Here is a 12287-nt window from a genome sequence, read left to right on the forward strand (position 1 = left end):
TTTCTTTATAGCGGTTTCTACTTCTATTCGGTTGGGTTCTCGAATATTCGGTTCGGCTCGGCTCGGAATATTCTATATCTCTTTTTCTCCACGCACATTATTTTTAGACTGCGTGTTAAGCAAATCGTGAAAGAAAAATTTAATCTATTTAAGATAATATCTATATCAGTGAGAACTGTTTCGTCAGCTTTCTTTAATATACAAGCACGAGGTTGATACCCTTTCTTTGATTCGTTGATCCCCTTATACATGCCGCGAATGTTTTTATTTTTACAATTATCTTCAATTTCCTTAATTTTAGCTTTCAAAAAATCGCCTTTCTTTGTTCTAAAAGTTTTGGAAGTTTCCTGTCTGATGTCTACGAAGTTTTGTGTATTTCTTTCACTCGGATTTTGTAGCCAACGTAATATTGCCTGTTTTCTCTTCTTTTCTAGTTTAATGCACTCCTGGTCAAACTATGGTTTGTTCCTACGCATTTCCGCCTGTCCCAATTTTTCTTTTGTTGAAATTTTAATGCTGTTTCTATTTGAATTCAAGTATCCTCAACACTAGTTCACTTAGAGTCTTCTAAAGCCGAGAATCTATTCGAAACTTGAATCTGGTATTCCTCTCTTACCTAGTTCTCTTCTAATTTCTTTAAATTAAATCTCTTCTTTCTTTAAATTAAATATTTCCTTTATTCAACGATAATCTATCTTTTATTTTGGCTGCTACAAGGTAGTGATCAGTGTCACAATCAGCCCCTCTAAACGACCGGACATCCATTATGCTAGATTACCTTCTTTTATCTACTAAACTGTGTTCGATTTGATTATGTGTTTTCCCGTCTGGTGAGGTCCAAGTGTACTTATGAACGTCGTGATGTGGGAATTTTGAACTCTTCACGATTAGGCTTTTGGATGTTGCAAATTTCACGAGTCTAACATCGTTGTCATTACTTTCCTTATGCACACTTTCGTTCCCTATAATCGGTTTGAAAATATCTTCTTGTCCTACCTTCGCATTGAAATCTCTTAATCGAATTTTCATATAGTATTGCGAGAGTTGGTCAAATATCAGTTCCGCTACTTCTTATATACAGTTCCGCGATCTTTTATATCGTCATCCTTATCTTTTGTTGGGGCATGTACATTTAAAACAATAATATCAAACCACCGATCCTTATGGTTAATAAAAGAAAGTCTGTCAGTAACAAATTCAACCCGCTTAATTGCTGGTAACATTCGTTTGTGAACGGAAAACCCTGTTCCTAATTGGTGATTTTTATTTCCTTCCCCGTAAAAGAGCGTAAAATTTCCGAAATTAATAGATCCATTTCCTTTCCCCTACTACGTCCATCCTGTATTTCTCTAACTCACTCGTTTTTAACGCGTCTGGCCTAATATTTCATGTTCCAAATGAATCACTGATTGGAAAAAGGGAATAAGTGCATCAGACCTAAGTTTTCAAAAACGCTAAAAAAACCTTCCCGAAGCGTTGTTTCTATTTGTTGCAAAAAGTGTATAATTGATTACTTGTAGCAAAAGAACTAACAAACACTAAGACAAGAAGAATAATCTTGTATTGCAGCAGTGCAATTAGTTAGATGAGCTTAAAAACGGAAAAAATATTCCCTTTTTCCAATCAATTAGAGTTGGATGCAATTGTAATTGTGTGTAGGGTATGTAATATGCAGTTTATGATAGAAAGCTATGAAAATGTACATGCTGAATACAATGTTGTATATTAATCTTGGATATATGTATCCGAACTATCACGAATGTTAGGCTTCTAGCACTTTTATTGTCACCGTTCGTTTTTTTTTTTTTTTTTTTTTTTTTGTACAATACATGTTATTCGTACAGCAAGAAAAGTAATACAATAGACAGCTGAACAAAATACGTAGCAAAATACGTTGTCACAATAGAATGGCTTTACATAGGGTCCTATCCGTGTGCATCTTCGTCTTCTACAGTTTCTTGGTCAGTGGCTTTCCATGAACAAATCATCCTATAAAACTGTTTGTATTGGTCAGGTATGTATTTGATGATTTGTGAAGAATCGTTGATCTTTTTCTGATTGAACGAGACTTGCCAATCGTATTCCTTTGACGTTGGCAGTGGAACGTTTGTGACATTACTTTTGAGTAATCGAAAAATATCAGTTCTTAGTCCATTGATAAACTTATGATCTTGCACATAACCTGGAGATTCTGCTTTGTAAACAGTGTCTCTATTTACTTGGAATTTCACTGTTTTGTCCACAATGCTACCTAAAGATTTCTTGTAAAACGGTTACCACCAATGTTTAAAATCTAAGATTTCTTCATTGACAACTTCGTAAACCTGAAATGGAGAATTAGTATTTCTTGCATTCGCAATCATAGGGTTATACTGTGCTGGTAAATAAATACGATTGTGTCGTTTGAGTTCTGGTTTGATTACAGCAAAATTTCGGTCACATGGTAAAAACTGTGACCTCTGACAGGCAAATATTGCTGTATAGTGCTGAACCGTTACGATACGATCAGGCTGAAAAGCATTCATGTCATTGAATGATTGCAGTTTTGACCACCACTTGTGTCACTGAAAACATGTAAATCTGTAAGTGATTGGGGCAAAAGGTTCTCTATAGATTGTGCAATGCGAAAAGGAGGCGAAGTATCGTAATGCCAGCAGAGGGCTCTGGTGGTTGTTTACTTACACAGTCTCACAGTTGTGGTGGTGTCCTGTAGTGACTGGAAGAAGGAAATAAGAAACGCAGTTATTCCCTTTTTCTAATCAGCGAGAGATTTTGTCTTCTACATTGGTCATATAGAGTTGCCCAAACATTCCTATTTTCTACTCAACGATGTAACTATCTTAAAGGAACACATCTGCTATCTCAGGTTAAAATCGCAAAAAATTGTACTTATTCCCTTTTTCCAATCAGAGGTTCAAATCTCGTTTCCGTTTTCGTTTGCTAGTGTCGTGTCTAATTATCAGTCCTTGTCCGAGGCTTTTGTGAATGTTGCTGAGCAAGTGTCATTTTTTACAAGATAAGGTTGTTAGTCTTACCCAAACTCCCAATCTGGAGGACCACTCCTTGTCGTCTCTCCGCGACTGCTTATTCAATATATTCGCAACTAACCTCTGTATCTAGAGGCCTTCGCAACCTGAGGATGCGCCTTCCCGTGGTGACAGGAACGCATGTTACACGGGGTTTGTTCTGTATAGACGAGAAAGTATGCTCGCTTGAAAATATCAGTGAAAGATGTGGCTCGTTTAGTAAACATAGCTGTTTGATAATCATTTAATGTTTGTATATTTCATTTTTGTTTCATTATTATCTTCTTTTGTTTTTGCTTACGTCATAGCAGAATTTATGTTTGTCAGATAGATGGCAGTGTTGTTGGCCATGTCGAACATGAACTACCTGATGTAGTTCCTTCCGTGTGCTTCTTTTACTCATTAAACAGTAGTGTTTAATATACGTTTCAAGACACATTGAACTATAATATTCATGCTAGTGTTGTGGTATATCTATTTTGTGACTCTTTCAAAGGCAGAAGTGTCTTATGTGTATTTGTAGAAGTGGTGAAGATACTTGTAGTTTAGTGCAGTTCAAATACAAATTACAACACAGTTTGATTCACTTATTATCAATCAGCGTCTATGGTAAATAAAACAATGTTTTCTGTGCAAGCAGCAGATGGTCCTCCAACATATTGGTCCACCAGGCCGGGATAATTTAGTGAAAGAAAAACTGTGTTATAAGCTCAATTTAAGTCTCAAGTCAGACATGTTGGTGTCAGCTCTTACCCATAGTGCAACTTAGTAGTGGAAGTGTATTGTGACCCGATCAAGGTTTCAAAGTAAATACTCGTTAAATTGTTATTTTCTTGTTCAGCATTCTAAAAGGAAAGAAAAAAGGTTATTCTTACTACATTTACGTAGCAATAGGCAGTAGCTACAAACATTCCTATTGTGTGAGTGAAGCAAGCAAAGGAACCAGGAACATTTTCCCCTCCCCCTTCATTCGACCTGTGCAGCAGTTGTGTTGTGTGAGTTAGAAAGCAGCTATTGTTCACCCTCCTGCTGTACATTTCAACAATCGTGCCACTCAGCAGTATGCATCAGCTGATTTGTTTTATACGTATTTTTTTTCTTTTTTTTCTTTTTTAAAGTGCTTTGGGTGCAATGTACAATGTTTATGCGTTTCAAGTCCAACTGGACGACGTGTTGAAGTTAATGCATTTGGGCCTAGCAAGAAGCTCAAAATTTATACTTGGATATCAATGCATGAATGTCATGCTTGCATTCGTCATCGCAAAGTAACAGGGTTGCCAACTCCAAGTTAAAATTTACTGTGTGTGTAACTTTATTTTGTTTCATTTGCTTCTATTATTTTGTTTATTTTAATTGTAAGTAGTTGGCATCATGGCTGAATTATCTCAGCTTGTAAAACAAAGAGCAGTTTACAAAGGTCAATTAACACGAATATGCTCGTTTGTCAATCAATTTGACAGTCAAAAACATAGTGTTGAAACAATTAGCACTCGCCTAGAACAGCTGCAAACTGTGTGGTCTAAATTAGAAATTATTTTAAATGACATTGAGATACTATCAGGTGATAGTGAACAGGAAGATGCGCGTGCAGCTATTGAAGAAACTTATTTCGATGTAAAATCTCGCATGCAAGCTATCATTAATGCTCATAATACTACCGAACCTAAAGATTCGAAATGTAATTCACGTATTACATCCAGTGTAAAGTTACCGACTATTGATTTACCAGTATTTCACGGTGATTATACAAAGTGGATATCATTTTGGGATACCTTTCTTTCATTGATTCACAATAATTCTGATATATCAGCTATTCAAAAATATCAATACTTACGTGCTTCACTTCGTAATGAAGCATTAAACTTTATCCAAAGCTTACCAATTACTGAAGCTAATTACTCTATAGCTTGGGAACAATTAAATGAAAGGTATGATAATAAAAGGTTATTAGCTGCATCTCATGTTAATGAAATTCTTCACATTCGTTCAGTAACGAAAGAAAATGCTCACGAGTTGCGTAATTTCTTGAATACAGCTATGACGTCAGTGTCAGCGCTTAATGCACTTGTTGAAAATGTTAATCTGAGTGACGTAATATTAGTACAACATTTCTTAGGTAATCTTGATCAGGAAACTAGGAGAGCATTTGAGTTACAGTGCAAGGGTTCAGATTTTAGTACTGTTGGTGAATTATTTAATTTTCTAGAACATAGGCTTCAAGCGCTCGAGAAAGCTAAACCGTTAACAAATGAAAGTAATAAACAGACCAAATTATCTGTTAGTGTTAAAAAGCATAGTGACAAGCATTCACCTGTGTTCAAATCTTATTTAGCCACCCTTAAGACTGATTGTAAATTTTGTAAAGCTGGAAAACATCCTCTGTTTACTTGTGAGTTATTCAAAAGTGCTCCAATCAATCAGAAGTATAAATACTTGCGTAAAGAAAACATTTGTTTTAACTGTTTGCGTAGTGAAAATCATAATTCATCTCAGTGCAAGTCTGGAACATGTAGACACTGCAATGCTAAACATAATACTTTGCTTCATACAGACAGAACTGTATCGAAGGGTGACGAAGCGTCAGTACATACTCAGCATTCAAATAGTACCAGCAGTGGTATGGTGTCTCCAGATACCGGAATTTCATCCCCTAGCAATAGTTACGGTACACCTCAAGCGTCGTATTGTTCGGTCAAGCAACAGAGTTCGTCACAGACTTTACTTGCTACGGCAATTGTGAAGGTCAAGGACAGTGCGGGAAATTGGGTCAACTGTCGGGCACTTTTAGATGCAGCTTCCCAAACGAGTTTTATTACTGAAGATTTTGTTCAGCGTCATCGTTTGAAGAAAATCAAACATCACGTACCAATTCAAGGAGTAAATAACTCAACATCAGCACCAAACTTTTGTGTTAACATTCAAATGAAGTCAACAATAAATGACTTCACCATTCAAGTTACGTGTTCGGTTCTTCCAAACATAACTAACTTGATGCCAACGGAGAAGATTGATTGCAAGACATGGGGCATCCCTACAGACATTAATCTAGCAGACCCAAGCGTTAATACACCTTCAAAAATAGATATTTTGTTAGGGTGTGATGTGTTTTCTAACATTCTAAAACCAGAAAGAAGGACTAGACCTGACTCTTATCCAGTACTTCAAAACACTGAACTAGGATGGGTGATAGCAGGGAAAATTCCCAGTACACAAGCCAGTAACTCAGCGTTAACGTTCTTCATCAGATCCGAAGACAATCTCAGCCAACAACTTCAGCGTTTTTGGGAATTGGAGGAATTCCATGCGAAGTTATTGTCCCCTGAAGAAGTAGCTTGTGAACAGCATTTTAAGAATAACACTACTCGTGACTCAGGCGGACGTTATGTGGTTCGTCTCCCGTTAAAGAAGGACAAGGCCACGCTTTGTGATTCATTACAGACAGCTCTCACACGATTTCGTCAACTTAAACGGAAATTGAATCGTGAACCTCAACTGAAACAAGACTACATAGCCTTTATGGATGAGTATGAACAATTTGGCCATATGCATCCTATTGGTACGTTAAGTGAAGTGGCTAAGGACAGTGTAGTTAGATACTTCATACCTCATCATTGTGTATTTAAGGATTCAAGCACAACTAAATTACGTGTTGTATTTGATGGATCTTGCCCCTCTACAAGTGGAGAATCACTGAATAGCATACAAATGGTGGGTCCTACAGTACAAGAAGATTTGGTTTCAATTGTACTTCGATTTCGTACTCATCAAGTGGCTCTTGTTGCTGATATTGCTAAAATGTATCGGGCAGTAGCTATGCATCCAAATGATCAACCTCTTCAATCCATTTTATGGAGGAAATCTAATCATGATCCCATATTCGTTTACAGTCTTGATACAGTAACGTATGGATTATCTTCAAGTTCGTTTCTTGCTACAAGGTGCTTGCACAAGCACAAGATGAAGCAGTTAACTTTCCCAGTGCTTGTGAAGCACTAGAACGTGATTTCTACATTGACGATTATGTAGGGGGATCTGATAGTGTTCAAGGTGCACTTCAGATGTATAGTGACTTGACAAGGTTACTACAAAGGGGAGGATTCGTTTTGAGGAAATGGTGTTCCAATGACGTCACAGTGTTAAACTCCATTCCTCAAACGTTAAAAGAAACTCAGAGACTTATTTACTTTCACACGGAAGGTATCAAGACGTTAGGAATTTCATTGAATCCCACCTTTGACACATTCTTCATTAATGTTAACTTAGTTAATGCAAATAAGAATTCATCTCAACAAACTACGAAACGCAGTGTTGCCAGTATCATTGCAAAAATATTTGATCCTGCTGGATGGTTGTCTCCAGTAGTGATTAAGTATAAATTATTTCTTCAGCAATTATGGTTAGTAAACATAGCATGGGACGACCTTCTTCCCATGGAATTAACTTATCAGTGGAACAAACTTTATTTGCAACTGCCAGTGCTCAGTGATATGCAAATGCCAAGATTTGTATTAGTGCCAGGAAACATTAAAGAAATTCAAATCCATGGTTTTGCAGATTCCTCAGAAAAGGCTTATGGTTGTTGTGTGTATGTTAGATCTACTAATACCAACGGATCCACTGACAGTCATTTGTTATGTTCAAAGTCAAAGGTTGCACCTATTAAAAGGACTACTTTGCCAAGATTAGAGTTATGTGCTGCAGTTCTTCTTGCGAAACTTATAAACAAAACTTTAGCAACATTGAGACTAACAGTATCTAGCATTCAACTGCGGACAGATTCTCAAATAGTTCTAGCTTGGTTAGCATCGCCAGCCCATTGTTGGAAACTGTTCGTGGCAAACAGTGTATCACAGATTCAGGAGCTCACACATGTAAGCGATTGGAAACATGTTCTATCGCAAGATAATCCCGCAGATCTCATTTCAAGAGGAATTGACTCTAAAGTCATTCAGCAGAATCAACTTTGGTGGCATGGACCAGTTTGGTTGCAGCAAGAAGCTACTCATTGCCTTCTTCGTTGCCAGACGATACTCAGGATTTTGAAGATATTCCAGAAGAATGTCAAAAATCATTTACTAATACATTACTCTCTCAAGTTAAAACAATAAATTCTCTTAAGATTTTCGAAACTCACTAGACTGTTAAGAGTCATAGCATCATGTAAAAGATTTATTCACAACGCAAGAAATCCCAAAAACAAACACTGTGGATCACTCTTAGCGTCTGATATTCAAGATGCTACACAGATGTGTGTTCGGATGACACAGCAGTCATACTTTTCACAAGATATCAAGGATCTTCAACGTGAAAAACAAGTTTCTAAACAGAGTTCGTTGCGAACATTGCATCCTTTTTTAGATAAGGAAAATATTGTTCGAGTAAGTGGTAGATTAGAAAATAGTGATCTTGAATTTAATAATAAGCATCAAATAATTTTACATCCTAAAAGCCATTTCACTCGTCTTTTAATTGAACACGAGCACAGAAGATTAATGCACGCCGGTCCTCAATTGCTTATGTCTTCAATTCGAGAAAGATATTGGGTACCTAAAATCCGACAAACTATAAAGCATGTAATACATCATTGCAATACATGCTACCGTTTTAAGGTCTCAGTAGCACAACAATTAATGGGACAATTACCATCCACAAGAGTGCGTCCAAGTAAGGCATTTACTCATATTGGCGTTGACTATGCCGGACCTTTCCACATTAAATTGGGCTCTGCAAGAAACAAGAACACAAGAAAATGCTACGTCGCAGTTTTCACATGTTTGTCTACAAGAGCCATTCACTTGGAATTAGTTACTGATCTCACATCAGAGGCTTTCATAGCAGCTCTTCGTCGATTCACATCCAGAAGAGGAAAATGCGTGACAATCACCAGTTACAATGCCACTACATTTCAGGGAGCGAAAAATGAGCTCAAAGAATTATACCTTCTATTCCAAGGAAAGGAGTTCAGCAACAGGATTCAGGCTTTTGCAGCAGAGGAAAATTTCGAATGGAAGTTTTCGCCTCCGTGCAGTAGTTCATTTGGTGGAGTATGGGAGAGTGCTGTCAAGTCTATGAAGTACCATCTTCGAAGAGTAGCTGGCAATGCCGTTTTAACATACGAAGAATTCTTAACGCTTTTCTGTCAGATAGAAGCTTGTCTTAATTCTCGCCCTCTCATAGCTTTACCGGATTCATACGAGATCTTCAGTTATCTTACTCCAGGCCATTTTTTAGTTGGTGGCCCTATTACATCTTTTCCTGAACCAGATTTAACTAGTACTGTTGAAAATCGCTTGAGTCATTGGCAACGAATCCAGAGGTACCAACAGCATATTTGGAAGAAATGGTCACAAGATTATCTTCATGGTTTACAGCAGCGTCAAAAATGGACATCAGTTCAACCCAATATTAAACCTGGAACGCTCGTCCTGTTGAAAGAAGACAACTTACCTCCACTTTCTTGGAGCTTAGGAATTGTTGAAGAAGTATTTCCAGGCAAGGATGGATTAGTGCGTGTAGTATTAGTTCGTACAAACACTGGGAGTTATAAGAGGTCATTATCAAAGTTAGTTCCTCTTCCGAATGAAGACACTGTGAACAGTTAATCTTCTTTTATAATTCATGCTTGGTTGGATACTTTGTATTCCAACGGGTGGGAGTATGTTTGATAATCATTTAATGTTTGTATATTTCATTTTTGTTGCATTATTATCTTCTTTTGTTTTTGCTTACGCCATAGCAGAATTTATGTTTGTCAGATAGATGGCAGTGTTGTTGGCCATGTCGAACATGAACTACCTGATGTAGTTCCTTCCGTGTGCTTCTTTTACTCATTAAACAGTAGTGTTTAATATACGTTTTAAGACACATTGAACTATAATATTCATGCTAGTGTTGTGGTATATCTATTTTGTGACTCTTTCAAAGGCAGAAGTGTCTTATGTGTATTTGTAGAAGTGGTGAAGATACTTGTAGTTTAGTGCAGTTCAGATACAAATTACAACACAGTTTGATTCACTTATTATCAATCAGCGTCTATGGTAAATAAAACAATATTTTCTGTGCAAGCAGCAGATGGTCCTCCAACAATAGCATTTACTGTCATTTGCAGATGGACCTAGCAAAGTCAGCTTTTATCTGCACCGAACTTCATCCTTTGAATAGGAGTGTCTTTACTGACTTGGATTTTCTCAAATCAGCACATTTTTCTGTTGATCCAATCTCCAATCTCCGAAAGTCACCTTCTCCCATTTTAGGAACATCTTCAGAAACAACTTTACCTACTTCACAGGATGTGAAACACAGTTCTGTTATTGAGGTTTATCTCTCAGCTCAAGAAAGGTTTTCATTCGTTCCTAGTATGTTCCCAACTTCAAAACAATTTCAGACAATAGCTCAAGACATCTACTCAGTCACAAGAGAAATAAATAACAAGGAGCAGAAACAGTAGTGAAACCAGCCAAATTCTAACATCAACGCCGTACAGGAAAACATTAGAAGAAAAACGTAAACGAAAGCAAAGCACAAGTGATAAAAGAAACGAAACTGAAGAGCATGGAGTTTCTAGTAAACAAAGACAACTCAACGAAAAGGCAGCCAATGAAAGCTAATAGACAGGGGCAAAAAAAGTAAGAAAACAAGAAGACAAAAACTGAATTTTCACACCCGTGGCGCAGATGAGTGCAACAGTGAATTAAAAGTCGCTACCATTAGTGAATGCATCATTTGATCTCAGAAAGTGGACGAATAGTGAATACATTGTATTTTGTGTCACAAATGGGCTCATGTTGCATGCACAAGTCAAGAGAATCTTGATTATTACATATGTGATCGGTTGAAGTTTGTTTAATACTTGTTTATGTCCAGGTGAGGTAGGAGTATTTACAGAACGTGTTTTATTCAGACGTGTCTTCAGACGTGTTTTATTTTTATATACGCTCGTATCATTCTATTTGTTGCATATAAAAGGAAACAAATGTATTTTATGTTTTGTCCAAGGGCGCCGATCATTTGGGTCGGGGGGCCGGGCCCGCCAAAGCTCATGTGGCTCCCTATTGAATTTATGAATATACAATATTTGACATAATTTAAATGCAATTTGTCTTAACATCCAAATATATACATATATACCTTCTGCATCTGAATGGGCCCCCCAAATTTACAGAGAAATCGGCGCCCTTGGTTGTGTTCGGTACTGGGTAACATTTTTGTGTCTATGTGAATTTGAATCTGATTTTCATTTTCATTTTAAAAATACATATTCTCCATTGTTGTCAGCTCTTGAAATAATGTCCAACCTTAATATAATTGCATTACTTTCATGATGTACCTCTTACGTATCTCGTGGAATCGAAACAAACTTAGGTGACCGGTGCTGTGCGTACTTCCCCTGTATGGATGAGTGCAAACTCTCATGCAAAGTTTTCGAAAAGAATTGGGAAAAATAAATTTTCTGTATATTTAAGAAGTGATGTTGTATGATAACAAAGCTACCTATTATTAGGATTAGGAATTTGATTTCTTGGTTTTCAGCATCTAAGCCCATGTACGCTCGTCATGTATTAGGGATGAAGTCTCTCGGTGATCACATTATCCAAGGAAAGGGAAGGAAGAAAGGATTGGAGAAAGAAGGAAGCGGGTTGGAACCAATATATGAGATACCACCTCGGAATTTGCCTGGTGCGAATGAGGAAAACTCAGGAAAACTTTACTCAGTATGGACGACCTGAAAAAGCTCTTACACTTTTTCGACCGAGAGTACCCACTGGGGCTTCCATTAAAATGAAACTGATACTGAAATACATATTGATAAGGTTTAGACTGAGAAGTGAGTCACTACCAGAGTAATATTATACAGTATGGTTTAAGAGATATAGTCAAAATTATAATTGTATTTCACGTTGTTCGATTTTTCCTGACACTGATCCATACTCTCACCAATAATGTACATACTACTTGTATACAAGGCATGGAGTGGGAAAATACATCTTCGTCTTCGGTGCGAGCGGTCCCGGGTTCGATTCCCGGTGGGACACTCGGTCGAAAAAGTGTAAAAATCTTTTTCAGGCCAGCTAGCCTGAATAAGGTTTTCCTAGGTTTTCTTCATTCACACCGGGCAAATGCCAGGGTGATACCTAATTTATAGGTCCCCAGGTCGCTTCCTTCCCTTCCCCGGATAGTGTGCTCGCCGAGGGACGTCATGTCTCATACGTGACGGGCCACATGACCATAGATGCTGAAAGCCTAGAAATCTAAATTCAAAAT

General features: G+C 37.4%; 3 protein-coding genes across 3 annotated transcripts; all 3 read left to right on the top strand.

Annotated features, from left to right (window-relative positions):
• The first annotated feature begins 4397 nt into the window (after window positions 1-4397).
• Window positions 4398-7022, top strand: LOC145679121 (uncharacterized). The gene has a single exon (XM_081749713.1). It carries the CDS (start codon window positions 4398-4400, stop codon window positions 7020-7022), a length of 2625 nt encoding a protein of 874 aa, XP_081605839.1.
• A 62-nt stretch (window positions 7023-7084) lies between these two features.
• Window positions 7085-8134, top strand: LOC145679122 (uncharacterized). Its single transcript, XM_081749715.1, has one exon. The coding sequence runs from the start codon at window positions 7085-7087 to the stop codon at window positions 8132-8134; it is 1050 nt and encodes a 349-aa protein (XP_081605841.1).
• A 138-nt stretch (window positions 8135-8272) lies between these two features.
• Window positions 8273-9628, top strand: LOC145679123 (uncharacterized). The gene has a single exon (XM_081749716.1). The coding sequence runs from the start codon at window positions 8273-8275 to the stop codon at window positions 9626-9628; it is 1356 nt and encodes a 451-aa protein (XP_081605842.1).
• The last annotated feature ends 2659 nt before the right edge of the window (window positions 9629-12287 follow it).

This window comes from Thermobia domestica, chromosome 2, assembly GCF_964235325.1.
Source record: "Thermobia domestica chromosome 2, izTheDome1.hap1.1, whole genome shotgun sequence".
In the NCBI taxonomy this organism is placed as follows: domain Eukaryota; kingdom Metazoa; phylum Arthropoda; class Insecta; order Zygentoma; family Lepismatidae; genus Thermobia; species Thermobia domestica.

Bases quoted from the DNA above. Each gene is read 5' to 3' on its own strand.
- LOC145679121 (XM_081749713.1), top strand. From the start codon at position 4,398: ATGGCTGAATTATCTCAGCTTGTAAAACAAAGAGCAGTTTACAAAGGT.
- LOC145679122 (XM_081749715.1), top strand. From the start codon at position 7,085: ATGTATAGTGACTTGACAAGGTTACTACAAAGGGGAGGATTCGTTTTG.
- LOC145679123 (XM_081749716.1), top strand. From the start codon at position 8,273: ATGTGTGTTCGGATGACACAGCAGTCATACTTTTCACAAGATATCAAG.